Source organism: Eptesicus fuscus, chromosome 16 (genome assembly GCF_027574615.1).
Source record: "Eptesicus fuscus isolate TK198812 chromosome 16, DD_ASM_mEF_20220401, whole genome shotgun sequence".
Taxonomy (NCBI): Eukaryota; Metazoa; Chordata; class Mammalia; order Chiroptera; family Vespertilionidae; genus Eptesicus; species Eptesicus fuscus.
Genome location: NC_072488.1, coordinates 12,863,494 through 12,888,734, shown reverse-complemented (window position 1 = coordinate 12,888,734; position 25,241 = coordinate 12,863,494). Strand labels below are relative to the sequence as shown.

The window sequence follows — 25,241 nt, the reverse complement described above, 5'->3', positions numbered from 1 at the left end:
CTCTGCCTTTTCCTCTCTGTGCTGCCTATGAGTTCCCTGAAGGAGCCCATTCATGCTTTAAAATTTCCCATTTGCAATAGTTGGCATCTCCGGCTCTCTACCTGTAGTCCATGCTACCAGCAAAGTACGTATGTTTCCATGAAAGAAGAACTTAGTTGTAAGCGTCCTGGCAGCCGAAGCAAAGAGGGAAACAGGGTGAATTACACTGTTCGTATGGCCTCGCACCAAAAACTTACCACTTCACCAGGAGCCAAAACCTTGACTATCATTAAATGACAAAAGGAATCCTACTCATTTCTGGTATTTCCCCATCCATTTATTTAGCAACATTACCTACATGCCTATTACATATTTGACACATGGTGAAGAAACCCATCTTCACATTTGGGCCAGGTGGGGCCAGGTGAGATATGGCCTTGCCCCTATGCCCTCCCCCTGTGTGGAAGGGGCCATGACGCTGCCAAAACAGCTCAATGCTGCCCCAATGGCTACGTTCTGTAAACCTTACGTGTGCCAAGTATGCAAAGCTGTGACGGGACCCGGAACAGGCCCACAACGCGAAAGCGGCCAATGCCTCCGCCAGGTGAGACCCCCACTTCACAGCAAAGCCCAGCTGGTGGCCCCATCTCTCTCCCGATTCAGTGAGAGGTTTCCTCTCTTCCCCAGGCCTGACCTACCTGAGAGGGACACTTCATGGGCCAGCTCTCATGCGCACTGAGCAGCTCATCCTTCTGTCCTGCGGGCTCCATCTAGGAAAGAAGGCGATCTTTAGAACAGAAGGTGATGCTCGGGCGGCGGCAGCATTCCAGGTGCCACCGAGAAAGACTCGTCCGTCCAGTGTTCCTCCGAGTTGACCCTGGATGCAGTATCACGTCACCTGGGAACACGTGAGAAATGCCAGTGTCTCCCCCACCCCCACCCCAGACCTATGGGGTCGAAACCCTGGGGTGGGGTCCAGCTCTCTGCATTCTAGCACGTCCTTCAGGGGATTCTGACACACGCTCAAGCTGAGCCCACTGCAAGCAAGGAGTGGCTGACTCCTGCCCCCTCTCCTGAGATCACAGGAGAAGCTCAGCACCGGGGAGGCTGGGCCAGGACAAGGACACCGGGGTCCTCGATCCAACCCAACGGCTCTCCGCTTCCTGTGTCTGTTGATTCGGGAATGGGCGATGGTGGCATCCGCTCTGACACAGGCAGCTACTTAAAGGATAACCAGAGCCTTTCTAACAGCCAGACGCAGCGTGCACGGTGTACCCGCAGGTACAAGCATTAAAGGGAAGAGAGAAGAACGAAGGCTGCTGAAGAACTTGATGTGGGAGCAGTATTTTCCAGTCCCCGTTGTTATTTTTAAATGCCCTGGCTGTTAGCCTGCCTCTCACACACGCCTCATTATACGGCCATAAACACTTAAAGAAAAACGCAGTGGCTTTGAGAGCGCACGCGTTTTCTGCTGCAGGCACACCTTCTACCACGGGAGGACCTGCTTCCCGCAGGAGCTAGGCTCCCGTGACACCTTAGGCCAGCGATGGCGAACCTATGACACGCGTGTCAGCACTGACACGCGTAGCCATTTCTGATGACACAGCGGCCGCATGCCGAGGATGAGACATTTGCTGCTCCTGAGGATGAAACATTTGCGACTAGAGTCTTGGAGTTAGTTTTTTCCTCAAAGTGACACACCACCCGAGTTATGCTCAGTTTTTTGGCGAAGTTTGACACACCAAGCTCAAAAGGTTGCCCATCACTGCCTTAGGCCCTCGCCTTCCCAAGGACCCTGACAGGGGACACAGGGACAGGAGGCTACAGGATGGAGCACCCTGCCTGGCTCAGTCACAGCTCTGCCAGCCTCCACGCGGCTTTTGGAGTCTTCGGCAATATCTCATCCCGGGATCCGTGCCCACTAAGCAAGAAGCAGGAGCAGAACTTGACTTCTCGGGGCTGGCTCTTCACCCAGAAGGGCAGAGTCCGGTAAGAGGGTGTAATTAACCTTTCGGAAAAGGAGTGGCCACCCTTCGGCTGGAGGAGGAACTGAGGTCCCTGCTTCCAGTTTTATTCTGAGGGGAGGACCCCCCCCCCACACACACACACACAGGGGTCAGCCTGCTCCGAAAGCGAGTGTCCAGTGGGCCCGGGTGGTGGCCAGGTGTCCACCTGGCCTGCTCTCTTCTCTCCAGTCTTTCAAAAACTTAATAACAGAGTCTGGAAAGAAACCTGGGAAGAGCTACATCTTCATAATTCTAGTAGAACGAATATAGCAGAGCCACGGGACTCACTCAAAAAACAGCCAAAAGACACCCCTGGGGCAACCCCTCCCTCTTCGCTGGCCTGGGGCAGGAACCCTGAGGGCTCGCGGTGGGAAATGCCTGGTTTGAAGAGAACGGGGCAACTGCCCACTCAGGAAAGCCCCCTCCTCTCCTCGGGCCCTGGTGACATCCGCTGTCACACTGAGCGTGAGACCTCCTTCCCCGCTGTGCCCCTCTCATCCTCGTCCTCGCCTCTCCCGCAAGGGGTTATAGGACACGTGCGTGCCTGTTTGAATGGACAGGACGTCACCCGGGCTCAGTAAAGGCGTTGCCACTGCTGCCACCACCACTGATGACACTCAGTGGCAGGATGGAGGGAGAAGGAGGGAGAAGGAGGGAGGAGGAGAGAGAAGGAGGGAGAAGGAGGGAGAAGGAGGGAGGAGGAGGGAGAAGGAGTCCTTCCTCCCTGTCTGCTCTCTCCAGCTTCTCTCTGTCTGGCCTTCAAAGGGCTTCCTTTGTTCCCAGGGCCTCCTTGTCCCGTTTCCTGTCCTATCAGACCAGCTTCTACTGCCTCTCGATATGCATTTGGCTTTTGTGTTCCTCCAGGCCCTTCGCTCACAAAGGCCTTGGCCTGGGAATGCCGGCCTGCCCTCCTCTGCCACATCCCACAAAGCCAACCCAAACCCCACCGCCTTGGGGCTCTCCTGACCACTTGCCCTGTATCTTTGGGGTGCCCAGTCCAGCATCACTGCTGGCTGAGTTCAAGTCTACTCTTGTTCCTCTGAGTCGCCTGACCCTTCCAACTACCCCCTGGGCTGGGTGATGGCCAAGACCGTTTGGTGTGTCTTTGTATCCGCCTTGGACCCAGCACAGGGAACACAGTAGGTTCTCTCTCGTTGCCTGGGAGACAGGTGACGTGGGAGGGGAAGGAGGTAGTTTGGGCTGAGCTGGAATAGTCGGCCCTTCTGTCCAGAGAGAGGATGGCGGGAGGGCGGCCCTGCAGGAGGGGCCAGGTTCCCTTCCTCTGCCTCCACAGGAGATGGGCAGCAAGTGGTTCCCTCGGAGATATTCCACCCAAGGGCCAGGCCCACTAACAAAGAAAGCAAATGCTTTCTTTAAGGAGAGTGCGACTCCATTGACAAGGCCTGCAGGGGCCGGTCCCGCCCCTGCCCGCTCGCTGCTGGCTAATGCTCAGCTGCTGGTGGTACTCAGCAGAGCACTTCGTAGAAAAGATGGAGAAAACACTTTCTAATCCAAGAAGAAGAAAACCAAGTTCCTGTCACTGGAATTCTAAAAATAGGGCAGCTTGGATGGGAAAAAAATAAACGGCAAAATCAGGTGTCTGTCTGGTACCAAGGCTCGAAGTTTTGACATTCCATCCACCCGCTGACGAAGCCAGGCAGCCCTGGGGGGCTGGGAGGTGGGGAAACCAGGCCCAGTTACGTGAGGAGCGCCAACACGCGTCCAATACGCACTGTGGGCCAGGAGTGAGCTGCACACTCGCCAGGTCCTGGGCCAGTGTTAGGATCTGGGTTTATAAAGGGAGGGGAGACCCTCAATTCACACGACCTGTGAGAGATGGCATTAGGATTCGACCCAGGTCTCCATCGCTCGAAAGTCCATGCTCAGCCCAGGTACCACCCCGGGCTGTGAAATCACGTGCTGGTGCTGAAATGTCACGTGATGGAAAGCTGGCCTGGATCACTGTGGGAGATGGTCCCAAGGCCCCACTCCAAGTGCATCTCCACACACACTCCCAGGATGTCCCGGCCTCTGGGGAGGGCAGGGCTGAAGATGCCCAGAGAGCCCTGCACGCTGCCAGGGCTGCGCCCCTGGTCTGGGGAGAGGCAGTGAAGCTCCCGGGTGGGCAGAGCTGGCCGTGCCCACGTGTGGGAAGGGTCCCTGGTGGCCTGGAGTCATTGCTCTGGGACCTGCTAGCATCCCACAGCTCCTCCATCAGACCAGTGGGCAGGGTGGGTGTGGTGGTGGAGGCCCTGCCCCTCCTTAGGCCAATCCCCAGGCTGGCCCCGCAGCCCCCGGAACCCCTCACAACTCACCATGATGTTCCAGAGATTCAAGGCGAGGGTGGTGGGATCCTGGTGTGGCCACTTCCCCTGAAAGAGAACCACATGAGAACCCCTGTGCCCCAAGGATGGGAGGGCTTGCCACGCACTTGAAGCTGTCCCTGGCAGAGATGGGGTGGCCCTGCTCTGTCCAGACTCCTCCTCTCAACCTCTCCACATCAGCAATGGCAGCCACATGGGACCGCTGTCGGGGGTCAGGCATGGAGGTGAGGGCCTGCAGGAGGTCAGACCCTCACAATCACGGGGTTCTCCACACCTGAGCCCAACAGCAGGAGCAGCGTGACAGGAAGGGATTCCTGTGTAGTCTGAGTAGGAGGGGGGATGGGAACTAATATACCTCCTCCTTCTTTTAAAAAAAAATATTTTTATTGATTTCAGAGAGGAAGGGAGAAGGAGAGAGAGATAGAAACATCAATGATGAGAATCACTGATTGGCTGCCTCCTGCACACCCCACACTGGGGATCGAGCCCACCATGCCAACCAGGCCCTCCTTCTTCTTTTATTTATTTATTTATTTATTATTATTATTATTTTTAAAATATATTTTATTGATTTTTTACAGAGAGGAAGGGAGAGGGATAGAAAGTTAGAAACATCAATGAGAGAGAAACATTGATCAGCTGCCTCCTGCACACCTCCTACTGGGGATGTGCCCGCAACCAAGGTACATGCTCTTGACCGGAATTGAACCTGGGACCTTTCAGTTCACAGGCCGACGCTCTATCCATTGAGCCTAACCGGTTAGGGCCCTTCTCCTTCTTTTAAACCATCATTTAACATTGTTTAAGCCCAGCCAATATGGCTCAGTGGTTGAGCATCGACCTATGAGCCAGGAGGTCACGGTTCGATTCCCAGTCAGGGCACATGCCTGGGTTGCATGTCTGGGTTTAAGTCCTGGAGGGGGCACAACTCCAACAGGCAGGAGCCAGAAGCCTGGATGGGGGACTGTCCCAGACACACAGTAGGTCAGAGAGACCCTACTGAACATGTGCGGACCCACCCCATGCTCATGGTCTGGGCGCCCCACTTGGGCAAGGGGTATTTGCCCAGTGACCTGGGGGAATAGGGTCAACTCAAACTACCCTTCCTTCCAGGGGTGGAGGCAGAGAGCCTGCAGCGGGAGGAGGGTGCCCTGTGCCCTAAAATTCTATCCTAGGGTCACTCAGCCAAGCAGGACTGAGGGCTCCCTGCGCTCCTCACACGTGTTTACTCATGCCACCACCCTAGAGGGCGGGAATAGCAACAGTGGCCCCAACTTCACAGATGGGGAGCGGGGCAGAGTTCCGACAGCTTGCCCAGGTCACACAGCTGGCCCGTGTCAGAGCCGGGAGCCTTCGGCTCAAGTCCATGCTCTGTGCCCCTGGCCACGCTGCCTCCAAGAGCCTGCCTCAGGGGCTCTCCAACCCCATGGGGAAGTCAGCCAGCAAGTATAAGGGAATCCTGCAGCATTTCCCCCTGAGAGCGCCTGTCCTGGGCTCAGTGGGTCCCACCTGGGCGGAAAGGAAGAGGGAGAGGGAGGGGGTGCGGGCCCGGCTGCTCACAGTGGCCCTCACTCACCGAGTGTGGGGACAGGGCCTCCTCGTAGAAGAAGGGCTGGTACACCACCGAGAAGGACTCCTGCTTGTTGTACCTGCTGGAGGCCAGGAGACGGTCCCAGCTTTCCTGGAGGAGAGAGCAGAGCGTGTGCGCCCCGGAGCTCAGCGAGGCCCCGCCGGCCCCGCCTCGGCTCCCACAGGAGCTCTCAGCAGCCCTCGGCCACGAGCACACGCCACGTGCTTTCTGAATTCATCCCAGAGATAGATCCGAACCATATTCCCCGGGAGCTCACGGAGGAGGGGCAGCCGGGCACGCAGCGAGGGTGCCATGCTCTGCTCAAGGGCTAGTTCGGTAGAGGGACGTGCCATTAACTGTACAAAACGTGTCGCCCCTGGAGAGAAGGGCCACAGGGTTTCATGCATAACTTTCTGCTCAAACCAAAGTCCTCGTGTGAACACGTCAATAGGAAGTGTGTTGGAGCTGTTTGCTGACAGGCTTGGTGGCCTCCACTGAGCCATCCTCACCCTCTGGGGGTGTCGTCTCTAAACCAGCAGCACACCTTCGGGCCTCTGAGTCGCCCTGGGGCTGCGGGCTGGGGTACGGGCCCAGCCTGGGCACACCCAGCTCTGCAGCCACAGTGCAGGGGTAGGTACACTAGGTGATAACGACCCCAACCCTTTCTGGATGACTCTGCCCGTCCTTCACTAGCAAAGGAGCCGCCGCTGCCAGTATTGTCCCCACTTTACAGGAGGAAAAATCAAGTCACACCCGGAGTGAACCGAGAGCAGCTCTCTGGTTCCTGACTCCGTGGGAGAAGGGGGGACTTGCACCCTAACTGTCCCTGCCACCCCTGTTCTCCTCCATGACCTGCCCCTGAGAGCCGCCAGCATCCCCGAGGGGGCTCACCTGGTAGGACCACTGTGCCACAACCCGGGACAGCTTCGAGGTGTCCTCCGAGCACCTGCAGGGCTCCGCTATGAGGCTGCAGGGAAAATAAGCCAGAATGAAGCTCGGATGCAGCAGGGCCTGGCCGCCTTGGAGAAGTGAGGGGGCCGGGGCCTGGCCGCCTTGGAGGAGTGAGGGGGCCGGGGCCTGGCCGCCGGGGAGGAGTGAGGGGGCTGGGGCCTGGCCGCCTGGGAGGAGGGAGAGGGCCGGGGCCTGGCCACCTGGGAGGAGTGAGGGGGCTGGGGCCTGGCCGCCTGGGAGGAGGGAGAGGGCCGGGGCCTGGCCACCTGGGAGGAGTGAGAGGGCCGGGGCCTGGCCACCTGGGAGGAGTGAGGGGGCTGGGGCCTGGCCGCCTGGGAGGAGGGAGAGGGCCGGGGCCTGGCCACCTGGGAGGAGTGAGAGGGCCGGGACCTGGCGCCGCTCGGGGAGTGGGAAGGAGAAGCTGGGGTCTCAGGGGTGCACTGTGATCTGGCTCCCCGCCGTCCCTCCATCGAATGGGAAGGGAGGAAGGGAGGTGGAAACATGCCCCTCCCACTCCATCTCCGGATGCACCCCCCTCCCTGCCTCCTCCCCACAGACCTACCTCCACGTCTCCCTCCCGACTCCCTGTCCTTTCTCTTCAACCCTGCTTTCCGCTCGGACCGTCCTCTCCTCTCCATTGCCCCCACCCCCAGCTGTCCCTACCCTGACTCTTGCCACGTGAACTTCTTTTCTGAGTACAAAGCCAGAAATCTCAGGACCTGGGGTCAAGGAGTTTAAATTCTATGACAAATTTCAGAACTATATGCCAATCAAATTCTGTGAAGATAAAATACGTTTAGGCTAAATTTTCTTTCTTTTCAGTTTCTAGAAGTATCCCTTCTTGGCTGATGGATGTTTTCCCAAACCTGCTTTGTAAACTCTCAGGTCCTTCTGGTGGGGGCGGGCCAGCTGACTCCATCGCCCAGACTGACTGGCTCCCGCACACCGGCTCCACCTCCCCGGGCCTCCATCCTTTAACTCTCCCTGGGGGATCAGTGTGTGGTGACATGCCCGCCCGGGTCCTGGCACATGGCAGCCCCTCCACAGATGCTGGTCCCATTCCACTCCCTCTTTACCTGAGCTGGTGCCGCGGAGAGCCGCCCGCAGCCTCAGAGAGGTCCACCAGGTTCACAAATGCTCTGGGGACCTAAGAGGAAACGGGAGTGGGGGGGAGGGGGGAGAAGATGCCAAGTCATCGTCGCTGCCCAGGGTCTTCCCCGGAGCCCTTGAGCCCATTTGAGGATCTGGCTAGCATGGTGGGCCTCAGGGAGAAGTTTGGTTGGGGTTGGTCCAAAGCTGCCAGCCGTGCTGGTGATGCAGAGACCTGGCATTCACCACCCCCATGGCGGGCAGGGCACCGTCCCACCAGGTGTCAGCGAGGAAGCAGGACCGGACCCTCCGCCACAGGGAGGCTGCCTCCCAGGAGTCAGACCCGCAGAGCTTGCTCATCACGGTCCCTCCACAGAGGGAAGCCCTGGAGGGTCTCAGGGACCCTCCCGCCGTCACCGCTCCACACTGTTCCGGGGAGAGCGGGGTCACTGAGCCCCAGGGAGGGGCGGTGCGCTCTCCTCTTCCTGCCCAGAAGTCTGCTGGAAATATCTTTTGCAAGAGTGGAGGGCGCTAAAGCCGACCCAGGTTTTTATTCCAAGTCTCCTCCAGACCCTTCCCCTCGTCTTGCTCTCCCTCCTGGGAGGTCGGCCACTAGCTTTCTCTCAACCCATGGAGGCAGTTCGAGTAACCAGAACCTTCCCTGCCAGCCCCCAGCCCTCCAAAGGGCAGCGCCCTCTATTCTGCGGAAGGCAGACACACCAGGCAGCTCGGGGGTGTGGTCCATGGAGGGGGGGCGCCCAGAGCCTCACCTCCTGCAGCAGGTAGTCCAGCATCCTGGTCAGCCTGCCCATTCTGCCTGTCACGTGCCTGTGCTGGGAGAGGAGACACGTGCTGAGTGTGGGTGGGGACAGGGAACATGGGGCCAAGGATGCCTAGACTCAGGCCCCCTGTCCCTTCCCCTCCCCACCCTTCACTCTCAGCTGAGATGACAGTGACCAAGGCCCTCCTAGACGCCCATTTCCCACAAACAAACGGTAGAGTTTCCAGAGCTCCCGAGGGTTTTTGTCCATTCTGACTTCCCCAACCCATCATCCACTAGGACAAAATCAAACGCCCCCGAATGAGAAGTTCCACGTCAGGAAAGGGCAAGCTCAAGGTCAAGGAAACGCTACAGCTCACATCGTGGGATGGGAAATGGGAGACAGGACTTACTCCCCAAGGGCGAACACAATTACCCTTGGATTTAAGGTCCCAGATGGGCCTCAAAACTTCCACATGGCATTCTTTTATCAGACCTCTCCCTGCCACAGCCGCCCGGAATAAAAGTAAGAAAAGGGCGCCTGTCACCAGGTATTTAAAGGCACCCTTTTCCCACTGATGCCCTGCAGGTGATGAAAGTAAATAAACAAGTGAGAGCACCCCTAAAATAGACCCTGGTTTACCTCTTCAGGGTAAAAAAACACAAGACAAACAAAAAAATAAAACACACCAAATAAAAATCAACTTGACTAGACAAACTGCTAAGCCGCCTGTGTATCAGCTGTCCCCTGAAGGAAGACAAGGAAGGCCCAGGAGCTGTTCTGCTTCCTGGGGGAACTCAGGCGGTGATGCTGGAGACAGCTGCCAATCACCCGTGCCGTGACCGCACTGGGACTCTCCCCAGCCAAGTCCCCGTGCAGGCGAGAGGCCGCAGGCGAGAGCTTGGCCTCCGGAAGCCAGCTGAGCCCGCTCTGTGGCCGCAGCCAGCGATAAAGCCTGCTGTCTCGTTTTCCTCAGGCGGCGTGAGTCTTTCTCTGAACATGACCGTGAGCATCTCACTTTTCCTTCTGCAGAGCCTTGGGAATCCGTGTGGAAAGGCCCTCGCTGCCCACACTCAGGGCATCGAGCTTCCACAGGGAAACTGGGGGTCCCTGCGTGGTTCTCCCCGCCAAGGTGCTTATTCACGGCTGCAGAGCGAGTGGGGCCCACCAGTCCCTCGGGTGCTGGATGCATGTCCCCTGGGCACCAACTGTCCCTGTTCCTTAGTAGAACACAGCAAACTCTTATAGATATGCCCCTCATCTGGAAGGTCACACATAATAAACTCCTCCTTGAACCCAAAGTCAGGAAAAAGCTTATTTTTCCAAATGAAAGGACACATTTTTATTTGTATCCTTTGCTTCCACAGTCAGAAGAATGCTTCAGTCAAAAGGTATAAACACGTTTAGGTTTCCTGAAGCCTCCTGCCACCGTTCCCTCCCAACGCCGACCCCTGCTTCTAAAGGCATTTGCAACAAATAGATGATAGATTCCTTGCAGTGTCATTGTCTTTGAGTTTTTTCTTCTTCATGTTTTCTTTTAGCTGATTTCCCCCCCCCCCCATCTTACTCATTAACAAAACTAGACTTTAACTAGAGAGCAGTAAAGAGTCCAGACCCTGTAAGCATCTGTTTCACTGCAATGGGCTAGGCCAGTGGTCGGCAAACTGCGGTTCGCGAGCCACATGCGGCTCTTTGGCCCCTTGAGTGTGGCTCTTCCACAAAATACCACGGCCTGGGCGAGTCTATTTTGAGGAAGTGTCATTAGAAGAAGTTTAAGTTTAAGAAATTTGGCTCTCAAAAGAAATTTCAATCGTTGTACTGTCGATATTTGGCTCTGTTGACTAATGAGTTTGCCGACCACTGGGCTAGATTGTCACCTTCAGAAATAAGAAATGAAGTCACATATTTCATGTCCTGCATCCAGGAATGCTAAAGAGCCTGGAGGATGGTCTACGGGCATTAACAGTAGGCTTCCCATTACCACTAGAGTTCATGGGGAACTACAGTTCAAGAGGTGATGACAAGAGTACACATCCTGCTTTATTTCCTAAATTCAGTACTTAAATGACATCAGAGTTAAAGAGAGGCAAAACAATTTTTAACTAGGGGGCTGATTTTTCTCAATTGTATAATGATCATTGACTCAGCTTATCTATAACTCAATTTCCTTTACCTGATATCAAAGATGGTAAAATACCTTTCCCTATATATGGTTCCTTGAATCCTTAGGTATCCATCCATCCATCCATCCATCCATCCATCCATCCATCCATCCATCCAAACCCTGAAATACTAGTAGGTGCCATCAGACCCAGCCCAGGTGTGGATCAGGCAGGTTTAGTTCCTTCACTCTGCCCCCACCCTGGCATTTGCAATCCCTCTGACCCCCAGCCTGTGGTTTACCTGTTGGGTGGAGGGACACAGGTGACACTGGTTTGCGTCACTGAAGAACACATTGATTAGCTTCCAGTCATTTTGAAAGTCAAGTTGCTGAAGAAAAAGGCAACAGCATCAAAAAGCGATAGTGGTAAGACCTGATACCAAAGGGCTTTCTTTTCATATCTTTCAACTTCACACACCCACCCCCATAAAATCATAATTATGTATTTTTTTCAAAAAGAGAATTATATGGTGGGAAACTCAAATTGTATAACTGATTTAGAAGGCAATTTGGCAAAATATAGTTAAAAGACTTTAAAGGGCATATCTTGATTCAACAATTCCATTTCCCAAAACATATTGTAAGGAAATAAGAATACATGAAAGATTTAGCTACAATCATGAAGCCTGTTTATAACAGTAAAAAACTGGAAACAACATAAATGTCTAACATAGGGGATTGCGGCACAAATTGTCAAACACTCATAAGATGAAACACTGTGTTGCCCTAGCTGGTTTGGCTCAGTGGATAGAGTGTCGGCCTGAGGACTGAAGGGTCCCGGGTTCGATTCCGGTCAAGGGCACATGCCTGGATTGAGGGCTCAATCCCCAGTAGGGGGTGTGCAGGAGGCAGCCTATCAATGATTCTCTCTCATCATTGATGTTTCTATCTCTCCCTCTCCCTTTCCTCTCTGAAATCAATAAAAAATATATGCATATATAAAAGATGAAACACTGTGTAGCTACTAAAATGATGTTGGAAAATGTAATTATTGTCATGGAAAATACCATACTTAAGAAAGCAGTTATAAAAGTATCTACACGGAGTAACATCCTAGTTTTATAAACTGTACACATGTGCTTGGAATAAATGCGCCTGGAAAAAATACGGGAGGGCATGTACACTGAATTGTCAACAGCAGTGATCTCGGTTACTATTCTTCTTGTTTATCTGCATTTTCTGATTTTTCTGTAATAAACGTGTCACTTGCATAACAAAAAAATAAACATTTGCTTTGCTCTTTAAGGGGCAGCAAGATGCCGTTGAAGAGCGCAGGACTGTGACTCAGCCGCTTTAGATTTTCGCTCTGACTCGCTGTGTGAACTTGGACAGGGCACGGGAATTCCTTGGACTTCAGTTCCCTCATCTGCAAAATTACGGGGTTGGGTTACAGACCTGCCAGCTATTTTCCAGAATGCTGTGTTCACCCCAGAAATTCTGGGATTCCCTTGCGAGGGGAAACCAGCTCTTTGGGGCGTATCGCCTCTGCCCTGAGCCGGTGACCTGCAACGGCCTGGCTCTCACGCCCGCGCCCTTTAGTGAATGCATTGCCCACCGAGACAGCGGCTGCCCTTGGCTCCAGCCGTCCAGGCTCAGCGCTTGGGTAGAGCCAGGTGGGCACCAGGGCCCCGGCAGGTGTGTTACAGGGGCCTCCACCTCAGAATTAAAATGAACATGGTGTTTAACAAGAACAACAATCGCCACTTCCACGACAATGACAGCGGCAGGCACATCCAACCTCATTTAATCTTCCCCAGTCCTGTGCTCCTGTCTCTTAGGATGCCCCTTTCTTAAATTGGAAAACGGAGGCTCAGAGAGGTCGAGCGCCTTAACCAACTTCACACAGCGAATGGGTGGAGAATTCAGGGTCCCCACGTAACCGGGTCTCCCTCAGGAACCCACGCTCTCAACCGCCTCCCTGCGTGGGGTCGTGTAGCCCATCAGGAAGGCAGGACCACGGTGCAGGCGAGAGGTGGCCCTGTGTTTGGACAGCCGCCAGGAAGAGCCCGTTCGGAGGGCCCGGGCCTCCCCGGTTGCTGAGTTCAGGGCGCCGTGGCCCAGGGCCTTGGCTGCCTGGCGTGTTTGGGCTGACGGCCTCGCACAGACACGGGCAGCCCCGGGCACAGAGCCAGAGGGGTTCTTACCTGGTTCTTTTTCATGCTCCTCACCAGCTCCTTTGCCTGCATCCACAAGTCTCTGCACAGAGGGAGGTGAGCGGGGAGGAAACCAGTTCCATGTCACTTTGTGCAGGGCTGGAGGCTGGCCCCTTGCCCCCGCCCAGGAGCCCGTCTCCGAGTCCAAGGCTGCAGTGCACCAGCCCTGGTTCTGGAGGGCAGACCGTGTCCCGATTTTTAAAATTAGGCCCATCAGGCAGACTTAAATCGGCGCAGGAGATGCACTGTGGCTCTGACTTAACACAGACCTCTATTTCTAAGCCCCTTTGACTTTGCCAGGTCCCCCCTTCCCCAATGCCCCTACCCCGGAGAGAGCCGGGAAAGGAACTTACTCAGCACCAATGTGGGGTAGCACTCTCCTCCCAGGGGTGCACACGGGCCTCAGAACAGAGGGGTTGAAGTGTCTGATGATGTCTGAAAGGACTAAAGAAAGGGAGGGCTGGTCTGAGGGTTGTGGCTCTGACAGCTGCAGGTCACCTGTAGGGACTGTCCCCTCTGGAGTGAGGTGCCCAGGGTCACCGACCCTCTTCCAAACCATGACCTTCACACCGGCCTTGGGCCGTGAAGTCAACCTCACGGCAGGCCCCCGGAAGCGGGAGCAAATGGAGCTAAAAATGAACATCTGTCCAGCGCTAGGCCAGGCTCAGTACTCAGCATCTTACGTGAGGGAAGGGGAGACAGGCTGAGAAGCTAAGCAACGCACCCGAGGTCGCCCGGCTGAGAGAAGCTGGGTGGCATGGACCCCTGGGAAAGTGTGCAGGACAGGGACCTGGGCAGGCTGTCTCCCGGCCCCTCCCTCCTGAGAGTGACAGCCGGTGGGAGAGCTCTGGGGAGCGGAGATCGGAGATTGTGTCCCAGAGCTGACAGCCAGAGGGCCGCTAAAAATAGCGCTGCCGGGAGCCGTTATGTGGTGTCTTGCTCCCGGGAGAGAAGAGGGCAGAGCGGGGAGAGTGTCATGGGAGGGAGATGCCCCCACACACTGCCCCCCGGGTCCTCCTCTCTTTCTGCCCCCACCCAGAAGTGCCGGGGGCTTCGCGGGAGCAGAATCCAAAGGGCTCCCGCTGACGGAGCCGACACTGTGCAGGCAGCAGACAGGGAAGGGGTCGGGGTGGAAGCTGGGCTGCAGGTAGGACACTGCTCACTCAGCCTTGTCGGCGTGGCAGCCACCAAGGTCCCGTGTGGCTCAGTCTTCTTCATCCTCAACCCAAACTCAGGAGCATCCTTTCCCAAGCCCTGAGCAGCTTGCAGAAGGAGCCCATTCTCACATGTGGTGAGAAAATAGGAAGCTCTGTGGCTAGTGGAAGACTACATGTGTGTGCATGTGTGTGTGAGTGTGTGCATGTGTGTGTGAGAGTGTGTGGTGCGGGGGTGCAGGGGTGCGGGCTGGCACTTTCCCTCCCGGGCATCAGGACAGCTGTGAGGGCGAGAGACTATCTGGCGCTAGGTCTTTGAAAGGGAATTGCTTCCCAACTAGAGGAGTTTGTGTTGTGTGGCCTCTTCGTGCTCCAACAGTCCCGTGGTTCTTTTCCCACAGACCTGCCTGTCATTGTGTCTTCCTTCTGCTGTGCACCTGTCCGTCCTCTCTGTCCTCTGCCTCTCTCTGGGTTCTCAGGCTGCGGGGCTGGACCCCCTGTGTTCACAGGGACCCTGCCATGTACTGACTATGTAACCTGGAGAAAGCCCCGCCCCGCCCCGCCCCGCCTCAGTTTCCCTCTCTGCACCCTGGCTGTGGTGGGCGCGGGCATGGCGAGACTTGAAGAGCTCTTGCTCCGGGGCTGAAGGAGGGTGGGCTGAGCTTGGGCGGTGCCATTGCACACCACATGGGTCTGGGTATCCCAGCGCTTTCTCCTTGGAAGACCTGGTGCCCCTGTGCTGGCTCAGGGCCCCCCCACACACACCCACACACACAACTGCTGAGCTCCCAGGACCTGCCCTCCACCCCGCCCGCCCGCCCTGCCCTGAGCGTAGGCTGGGTCCACTGGCAGCTCCGGGGAGTCCTGCCTCTGAGGACACTCAGGGGCCAGGTCTGTCCTCACTGCCCTGCCTTGTGTGGCACCGCCGGCCCGGGGAGACTCCTGGCCACGCTGCTTAGGGAGGGGACGCCAGGACTTGGCACCAGGCGGGCAATCAGGCACAGCCCCTGTGTCTGTGTTTCAGGATCTAAACTACACCCTATCTCCCCCGACACCACAAATATACCACCCCATTTCTTTTTTCCTGCCATTTAAGGGTTAACAGGGCCAAACCTAGAAGGGCTGTGACAGTCACCCAGTCTGTCGGGGCCCCCTCTTTCGGAACCCCTGACCCTTTCCAAGGGACCCTCCTGCCACTTTGGCCACCAGTATCCCCTCACCTGTCAATCAATCCTGGAGGCTGAGCACCAGGTCTCCACCTGCCCTGCTGGAGGGCGAGGCTGAAGGCAGGCCCAGTGCCTCCCTCACCCCGTCCTTTGCAGGGAGCCCAGTCACTCCCAGGCCCGTGGGGACTCTCCTGGCTGCCCTGGCAGGGCACCGGCCCCCTCACTGCCATTGCTCTCAGGAGGTCAGCTCGGCAGAGCGCACGCACTGCGTCCGAGCCGCCTCGCTCTAATTGTGAGGGAGCGAATGGTGGTTTCCTTGTCATTGATTCTAACATCCCACCAGCTAGTTCCAGCTGGCGTTAAGGGACTTGAGGTTTCAGGATGACTTTTAATAGAGTCACAAGGGGTGTCTGATGTTAAATGAGAAAAACAGGTTACAGAGAGCATATCATCAGCACATTCATATGTAAAGTAGCCCAAATGTTAACAATGATTATCTCCAGATGGTGGGATATAGTTGATTTTCATTTTTTTTTTTTTCTGAATCCAATTGATATATTTATAGCTACGGGAGTTATTGCAAAATGAAAGAGGCTGAAAATTAGACCAGGCCCTCTCCTGTGGTGGGGGGTGGGCAGTTCCTGCAGATGAAGTGCTATTGGTCCAGCTCTGGGGGCTGGTGTGTGGGGGGTGGGGGGAGGCTCAGGACTCCGGCCCAGCCACCCCGACCCCTCTCCCACGTCCTCTAACCCACCGAAGCCTCCTGGCGTCTGTTCGCTCAGAGACCCTCAGACACATTCCTCACGCCCTCCTTTCAGGGTGACTGTCCTCCCCCTTTCTCCTCAGGCTCCACAACCAAGTGGCCAATAAGGTACATTCTCTTCATTTACCAAAATGTGCTGAGTCGGGAGGGGTGGGACAAGCTGGGATCTGGCCCCGAATGCCCAGGACTCACCTGTCACCACTCCCATGCACGCCTGCGGTGGCCTCTTCCCAACCCTGCAAGCAGAAGCAAACAGGCACGTGTCAGACTGGACGTGTCACCGGCCAGCGACCCCCGTGGCCTCTGGGGTCTGGGTCCTGACAAGCTTCCGCTCAGCCTGGCTCCGCTTCTTTGACTGTCCTTCCTGGAGTTGGAGACACAGCTCAGATGGCAACGGAGTCGCCCCAACGGGGCCCACAGCTCCGTCTGGGCCCTTCTCCCGCACCCCCAGCTGGAAGGGGCCGCGGGCCCCGGGGAAGAATGAGACAGACTCTGGCCCTCCCTGCCTGCGGCCCCCGAGCAGAGCAGGGCGCCTGGATGGCGGAGGGAAGCGAGAATCCCGCGTGTGGCCTTTCCTGCTTTCCCTCCAGGGGGTTCACAGGCATGGGGAGTGAGGGCCGGGAGGCGGGGGACAGGGGTCTCCTAAGGGACACCTCTCCGAAGGGAGCGGAGCGAGACCCGAAGAGCGGAGCAGGCCCTCTGAGGCTCGCCCCGCTCCATTGCTCTATGACTCCGACATAGTTACCATGGCTGCTTCGCACCGGCCGTCCCCGGGTCTGGGAGCTGGAAGAGAGAGCAGGTGTCAATCCAGCCGGGAAGGCGGCCCGGCCTGTCCTCCTGAGGCCCCAGCTGCCCGTCAGACAGCCCCTCCCACCGGCTAAAAGGGACCCACATCCAGAGGAAGGTCACCCAGCACCCAGGCCAGTTTTTCAGGGAGGAAGAGCGGCGGGCTCCCTCCACAGCACGCGGGGCAGAACCCAGAGAAATAGAAGGTGCATGCATGTGTGTGCATGTTGTACTGTATGTGCAGTGCGCGCACATGTTGTGTGTATGTGTGTACTCAGTGCGATGTGTGTGCATGTGCGTGCACGTGTACATACTTGCACTTTGTGCGTGTGTGCATGTGAATGTGTGAGCATGAGCATGTGTGTGCGCGCTTGTGCATGTGTATGGTGTGTGCATGTGCGTGTGTGTACCTCTCCTGAGGCAGAGGATAGGAGCTGTGAATGGGGTCTTCAATATTTTACACTATATGCATGTTTTGTGGTTGATTTGTACTTATATTAAACATGAGCCACAAGTGTTAGTTTGAAAACGATTTTTACATTTACAAATCTGATATTTAAAGTTCTATGAGGAAAAGGGAGTTCAGAGCAATTAACGAACCAGTGCTGGTTCCTGTCACAGGTGAGTGCTTGTGCCTCGGTTACAGAAAGCCCCGGGAACTCAAAGCAAAAGTGTCCCCGTTATGGGCTTTTCCCATGTTAAAGTCACTGCCTTACTTTCCCGGGCCTGCCTTTTCATACACCAGGCTCGGCTCACAACAGCCAGCTCCCCGGGCAGACAGGTCTTATTCTGCGGGTGGAGGTGCCTGTCAGAGTCATGATAATGACTCTGGGGCTGGGACACCTTCCTGGACTGAAGCTGTATTCTGGGCCTCAGGCTCACAGACGGAGAAAGGATGCCCTGAGTGACAGGCAGGAGCTGGGGGTCTGAATAATTCATGAATACGGAGCCTTGCAGAGCTGGGGCCAAAGACTGGAAGTCGTTGATTGGCGTGACTTCGGAAGCCTGACTCGGAGTGATTTTCCTGCCCAAAGTGGAAGACTATGAGTCCTCCAGCGAGTGTCACACATTCCGGGCTCTGGAATGCAAGCATCAGCATGCAGGGCACACGGCTCAGCAGTCAGTGCGCTACCCGTGACACGAAACCTTTTTTCTCACATCTCCCCTCTCCGAACTCTCCCAGCAGTAAACCTCTACTTTCACCCCAGTCCACACACACACACACACACACACACACACACACACGTCACACACACATGTCACACACACACACACACACACACACACACACACACACACACACGTCACGCGTGCAGCTTTGCCACCCCCGGCACAGCTAGAGGAAAACAAGGACAGGGACTCTGTTTGCCGATTTCATTGGGTCTGTGGTCAGTTTCTAAGTGAAGTCTCATACTTTGCACACAGCTGCCACCGTGCACGGGGGAGTGGGCTGGGGCCTGCAGTGAGGGGGAGCAGCTGAGGCTGTAGGGAGCACAGCCTGCAGCAGGGACAGGGGCGGGACACTCCTTATATAACAATCCCAATCCCTGTCTCCCACCTCCATCCCCTTGAAATACTCACAGTTTCCACATTGCCAATGGCTGCCACGAATTTAATGTCAGAAGGTCTCAGAGAGTGGACTGCAACGACAAGAACCCAGGGAAGAGGGTTGGGTCTACATTCCCCACAATGTGGGCCAAGGGTGCTAAATGGAAGGGGCAGGCCCCTGTCCTCCAGGCTGAGGACAGCTGTGAAAGCTGAGCCATGGGAGTGGAGAGCTGATGACCAGGCGGCGGCTGGGAGCCCTAGGAGCCTGCTCCAAAGAGGCTCACTCCTCTCTGGAGGCCACACTGTTAACTGAACTCAGGCTCTCCAAAAGGTGTCCCATGGAAGGTCACTGTGGGCCTCATTTTCCCTCCCACCTACCGCACGGCTCTGTTTCTGGACCACCCTTAATAAGAGGGCAAAGCATTAAAATGAAAGCCACTTGGGTACACAAAGGATCACACTGGCTTGAAGATTGCCAGAGAACAGCACTCAAAGCCTATGAACAGACGTAAACATTGGATGCAGGCTGTACGTGAATGGTACACCAGCAAGCCTCCTTGACCACCTGGGCTACCAGCATTTCTAGAATTCAGTCTCCCTAGAAACCCCTTTCATCTAATGGGATTCCCAAGAAGCCATTTCCTAAGAAATGCATTGGTTTCTTTCCTACCTACACTCCTTGTATAACAGTTCCCGTAACATTGCCTGTGGGCTCTCCTGGAAGCTGCCCTCATCGGCCAAGCCACTGTGGGGTCCTGTTGGTTTTATCTCTGACTGGTGTGTCAGTCCGTGTCCCACAGTAGAAATAAATGAGGGGGAAGGAGAAGGGGTGAGGGGCTAGGGATGGGAAAGAGGAAAGACTTGAATCACCAAGGTACAAGAGAAGCAGGGCTGGAGCCTCTGTTGGCCACACCAGAGTCATGGCTCAGGGGTCACATACCTGACTCAGAAGGGACATTGGGTCCTGACTTCTGTAGGTCGCATACAAATGGAAAACTCTCCAGGCTTTGCAACTGAAATCAAACATCAGAAACATCAGCTGCCTTGAATGGAAATACTGCAGGTCCTGAAAGCCTGGTGTAGAAATGAGCATGTACTTGTTCTGTCTACATTCACAGTCCAGAAGCAACAATTGTCCACAGTCATGGTCTTACTAACCCCATACCGTTCACCTAGTACAAGGGGACATGTGTTTTTGACAACAATTTTAGCAGGTGGAAGGTCAGGGTGCCTCCAAGAAGTGGAATGGAGAAGGAGGGAGCATAAAAATCAATTCTTGGGGTGATGACAAAGTTCTGGAGGTGGACAGTAATGATAGTTGCACAACAATGTGAATGTACCTAATGCCACTGAATGATACATTCGATATGATTAAAATGGTAAATTTTATGTTATGTGCCTTTTACCACAATAAAAAAATAAAATAAAATAAAGAAGAGACCCACTGTGCCTACATGAAAATCCATCTATGATATATTTAATTGTATTATCTACTTTCTCTCATCTAATTTGATTATTTACACAAAAGCAGGTAGTTGGGGCACTATGTTTATATGCTGCTGGAAACTGGGTAAACTTGAAACTGGAGACTTGAGTCTTCACCAGATTGGCGTGTCCTGAGCCCAGAGGGCTGCTGAGAGCAGAGGAGGGGCTGGGTGGCCAGTGCTCGGGTCCTCAAGGCCACTCAGGCCTCCTCAGCTGCTCACAGGAGTCCAGAGCATCTGCTTCTGTGAATCACATGAATGGCTTTGGGAAGGGAGATCATATGTTTTCTCCCCAGAACTGAAAGTGGCAGAGGAGATACCGCAGGTCCTTAAATAAAGTCATTTCACTCAACTGCTAACAGGGATGAGATACCACAGAAACGTAACTCTTGTCTACAGCAATTAGCCTCTGGTAAAACCGGTTTCATTACAGGTCGTTTCACCGCAGTTACAAGAACCTATCAACGGTGCTAAGTGAGGACTCACTGTACTCCAACAGGGGGAAACGTGCAGTAAATGGGTTCCTTGGCCACATCTCTCACTATCACAAGACACAAGTTAATTCCTCTTGAATTACCGATTGCAGTAAGAGATAAAGCATTTACTCTCAGCTCTTATCTTGTGGATATGCTGGGAAGACCTAACCCAGATGCCTTCAGATAACTCACAGCATCTGCTTCAAGGTTCATAGAGATAGCAGCCCATTTATAACTCGTCCTGGACACTTCTGGGAACCACCCACTCAGTCTGCAGGACTGATGAGCCCCAAATTCCAGAAGATACAGTCATGCTGCCCTTGTCCTGCCTGGCAGCCAGGCTATCCCTGGGGGCAGCAGCTGATTTGGCTCATTCCCTCAAGGAAGGGACCTGCCAACTTGCATCAAGCCTTGGATTTATGACCAGTCAGTGTGGCTCAGTGGTTGAGCATCAACCTGTGAACCAGGAGGTCATGGTTCTACTCCCATCAGGGCACATGCCGGGGTTGCAGGCTCGATCCCCAAGTGTAGGGTGTATAGGAGGCAACCGATCAATGATTCTCTCTCATCATTGATGCTTCTCTCTCTCTCTCCCTTCCTCTCTGAAATAAATATATATATATATATATATATATATATATATATATTAATTTTTTTAAAAAAAGCCCTACCTGGTTTGACTCAGTGGATAGAGCATCAGCCTACAGACTGAAGGGTCCCAGGTTTGATTCCAGTCAAGGACACATGCCTGGGTTGGGGGCTCAATCCGCAAAAGGGGGCATGCAGGAGGCAGCCGATCAGTGATTCTCTCTTATCTTTGATATTTCTATGTCTCTCTCCCTCTCCCTTCATCTCTGAAATCAATAAAAATATTTTTTAAAAAAGACTTGGATTTACCCACTGGAAGAGACCCCTTCACCCCTCAAAGAGGACAGAGCCCTTACCTCTGGCCATGGCTGCTCTTCCAGTGTGTTCTCTCCAGGGAAGGAATGGGCCTGGGTGGTCCCTAAAATAAAGCAAAAATAGTTCAGGTTATTTAGCTGGAATTAACTCCCACCCAGATGTGTACATTGCCTGCCCTTCCTCCTAGCCCTAGCTGTGTGCCCAGCTCAGTAACATCCCTGTTAGGAAAGTCTAGATTCCATTCCTCCAACTATCACCTCCATTGTTTGGAACACCCTACTTCCATGAATGCAGCTGATTAGAGCAGAATCCCCAGGTTGAAAAGCAAAAGTGTTATCTGAGAGGGGTCAGCAATGACCCTATACTGTGCACAGGCACATCACGGCAGATTCCTTTACTGGTTCCTTAGCAAAAGGCAGAACTCTCGAGGAAGGTCATGTTGGACAAATAGCTGCTGTTGTTTGGGGAGCCAGGACAAAGCAGGGGGGTGAAGGCCATTCTGGAACAGTCTCACCAGTGACGTGAGCTTAGGAGAAGAGCTCCTCGTGGGATTCCCAGCAGCCACGACTGTACATGATGGCTGGGCAGGGGCTGTCTCGAGGGGCCTTGCTGAATGCAGGTGAAGGGGAGAAAGGTCAGGTAGGGAGATGGCAAAGACACTACCCATCCCAGCTTCCTGTGGGGCAGTCTTTTAAAACATTTTTCTTTTTTAGTTTTAAAAAATAGACCCCTCTAAGTGTACAAATTAATGTGTTTTCCCATAAAGCATTGACCTTTTAAATATACAAATAATAGTACAGTACAATTAACAGCACTCTAAATATAGGAACAACAACAAAAAGTCACCCCCAGTGCCACTACCCCTACAACCAGAAGTGATGTCATGTGTTGACACTCTCATGTCCACCATCGGGCTCCGACCAGGCACACTTTTCATTCAGTTGTAGTCAATGTGGATGCAATTTTGTATCCTGCAAGCTCCCTTTAATAAGCACTTTTCATGTTGTTACATAATCACAATGCATTTATGATACTGATGTGACTCAGAGATCCTGGTCCCTTGCTTCCTCTGACTTCTCCCACCCAGTTTCCTGCTCTGGACACCATGTAAGGTCCTACCATGTAAGGTCATACCATGTGAGACCCCAAAGGGCATTGGGCAATGCCAGAGGGCGGTCTGACTCGGGAAATGGGGCTTAATTTCTTTCCACCCCGGCCTTCTTATGCAGCTTTACTTTTTGACCCTGAAAATAAGTTATCTGGAGTTTGATGAGGAGCAAGAGTGTACTTCCATTTCCTGTCCACGGGGAGGTCAGGCACTGATTTCTATGCTGGAGCTCCTAACAGGAATGATGGCTGTCGCCTGCCCTCAGATTTCAGTGACCCCTTAGAAATTCCCAGAAGGCGGCTTCTGGGCAGAAAGAGCCACATGATGGGAAGGCGCCAAGGTGTGGGCAAGCACAGAGTCCTGGGAAAAGCTGAGCACAGGGCTTGTAACTGGAGGGGAGGGGGAGGGGAGGCGGGTGGATGAGGCTTCCCAGACAGACAGCAGAGGGGCTGTGGATCTGCAAATGCCAGGCTACTCCATGCAACAGCAAGCCAGGACCGGTCTTTGAAGAGAGGAGTGCTAAGGGGTAGTGCATGTTCATCACAGATGAATTAGCAGGGCAGAGACTTGAGACTATTTTGGTAACAGTCTTTTTAAGCGAGGATAATAATCTGCATGGTAGCCAACACTTACATGAAATAATTCATTGAACCTAACAACCCTATGAGCTAAATACTGTTAATCCCCCTTTAGTGATAAGGGCCCAGCAAGGTTAAGCAGCATTTTAAAGGTGACACAGTTAGCAAATGATGATGGCAAGGTTGGAAATGGGCGGTCTGGTTCATGGGCCATGCTCATAACCAACGAGCGAAGTCCCTGCCCAACTTGAGACCAGAGCTCAGCAAACTTCCCCTGTCCGAAGCCAGGCAGTCAGTGTTTTAGGTTTTGCAGAACATACGGTCCTTTTCACAATCACTCAGCTCTGCTGTTGCAGTGTAAGAGCAGCCACAGACAATATGTAAACAAGTTAACTTTATTTATTAAGAGTAAAAATTTGAGTTTCATAACATTTTCAAGTGTCACGAAATATTCTTTTTCAAATTGTCCCCCGCTACGTAAGAAGTAAAAGCCTTTGTGAATATCACCAAACTGGTTTTGAAGTCTAATCGCCAACAGAGAGCGGAGGGAGAAGAACAGTCAGAGGACTGACACTACGAAACTGCAAGACGGCGTCTCCAGCCGCTGGAATGGAGACAGGGTGATATTGGCAAAGGAATAGACAACTAGACCCACGGAACAGACTGGGGAGCCCAGAAAACCCACATGAATAGAGTGAACTGATCCTTGACAGAAGGACAAAAGCAATACAATGGAGCAAAGACATCTGTCCAGCAAATGGTGCTGGAACAACTAGACATCCACGTGGAAAAAGAAATGAATCTAAAAATGCCAAAACCATTCTCGGCTCACAGGTCCTACAAAAACAGGCGGAAGGCTGACTCCGGTGCACGGGCCACTGTTGGCCAACCGGTGCGTGATCTAGGCTGCGACAGAAAGTGGTCATCAAGGTGAACGGGAGGGTGGCATCTCATTGGCAGTAGCCCTTAGCCCCAGGGACCCCAGGGAAACCTGGGATTGGCCTCTGGATGACCAGGCTGCTGCTGCCACCACACTTCTGCCCGGGGCTTTGCCAGGACCTTCACAGACAGAGGAACACAGATGCCAGCAGCCAACTGTCCCCTGGTCTGAGACACGTCCCATTCAGCACCTCTCATCCTCCAGGCTCCTTAAAGAAAGCCATTGGTCCCCTGATGTATGTAGTTGTTTTCTTATAAAAAAGGTTTTTTTGATAGCGAGCTTACTCAGAACTCTATACAAATTTTAAATGAAATAACACAAGCAGAAGATCTAGCCCACTGCCTACGCAAAGTATATATTGAAACAGGTGAATTTTGGTAAACGGTGCTATTGCTTTACCATCAAAACAATCCAGGGAGACAGATGTGATTATTAGTACACTTTTGTAACAGCAAAAGTGAAAAATTATTTTAGAGAGGCAGGGCTGGGTTGAGAGATCCTGTCTGCTGGCTCTAGTTCTAAAAGGTTTTAAAGGGGCTCAAAGAGGCTATTTTTGAAGACAGTTTTGACAGATCCCTACATTTTTTTCCTGCAACTGTTCTGAACTATGCTGGGCCTTATTTCTTTCCTCTGCAGACATTCTATTATGCATTTCCATATTGAAGAGCAGGGAGGGAGAGAGGGAGGCGGGGACGGGGTAGAAAGAGATAGGGGGAGAGATAGAGAAAGAGAAGCTGTTGAGAGTCGTAAATGCAGCAAGAATTTGAGGGGTCAAGAGCCAAAGAGAAGTAAAGAGAGTAAGCCCAACAGTTGATGCTGTTTTTACCCTTGAAGCATTTGCCAAATCACAGGCCACAGATATCAGCAGGTAGGAGGCTGATGTGCTGTGAAGCTTCAGGCAGTTCCATGGAGGTGGGGAAATATTGGAGTTCCATGCCCATCAGGAGGAGGGGCTGCGGTGAATGTCCAGGGCTTTCAGCTGGGACTCAAAGAGCTAGACCCTAGGAGTAGGGATGCACTTGAAACAGACCAGCCTCCAAAAAGACTAAAGCCGGGCTTTCTTGTTTTAGTTGTTGTTGTTTTTTTTAGTTTTCAATTATACTTTACATTCAGTATTATTCTGTATTAGTCTCAGGTGTACAGCATAGTGGTTAGAAAATCATGTACTTTACAGAGTGGTCCCCCAATATTTCAAGTACCCACCTGGCCCCATACATAGTTATTCTGACATTATTGACTATACCAGGTATTTCCTAGTCTGTCATTTACATCTCTGTGATTATTCTGTGACTACCAATTTATACTTAGTCCCTTCACCTTTTTACTCAGCCCCCAAACTCC

General features: G+C 53.6%; 1 protein-coding gene across 1 annotated transcript in view; it reads right to left on the bottom strand.

The window, feature by feature from the left end:
- Nucleotides 1-25,241, bottom strand: part of PLB1 (phospholipase B1) — a 113,631-nt gene that overhangs the window by 75,759 nt on the left and 12,631 nt on the right. Inside the window, exons 2-15 of the mRNA XM_028140189.2 lie at nt 21,316-21,377; nt 19,352-19,424; nt 18,445-18,503; nt 16,823-16,860; nt 16,270-16,313; nt 13,348-13,438; nt 12,986-13,037; nt 11,084-11,170; nt 8,690-8,752; nt 7,907-7,977; nt 6,771-6,846; nt 5,886-5,990; nt 4,301-4,357; nt 678-749 (exon numbers count right to left, since the gene is read on the bottom strand). Of these exons, the coding sequence (XP_027995990.2) occupies nt 678-749; nt 4,301-4,357; nt 5,886-5,990; nt 6,771-6,846; nt 7,907-7,977; nt 8,690-8,752; nt 11,084-11,170; nt 12,986-13,037; nt 13,348-13,438; nt 16,270-16,313; nt 16,823-16,860; nt 18,445-18,503; nt 19,352-19,424; nt 21,316-21,377 (950 nt within the window). The remainder of the gene's footprint in view (nt 1-677; nt 750-4,300; nt 4,358-5,885; nt 5,991-6,770; nt 6,847-7,906; nt 7,978-8,689; nt 8,753-11,083; nt 11,171-12,985; nt 13,038-13,347; nt 13,439-16,269; nt 16,314-16,822; nt 16,861-18,444; nt 18,504-19,351; nt 19,425-21,315; nt 21,378-25,241) is intronic.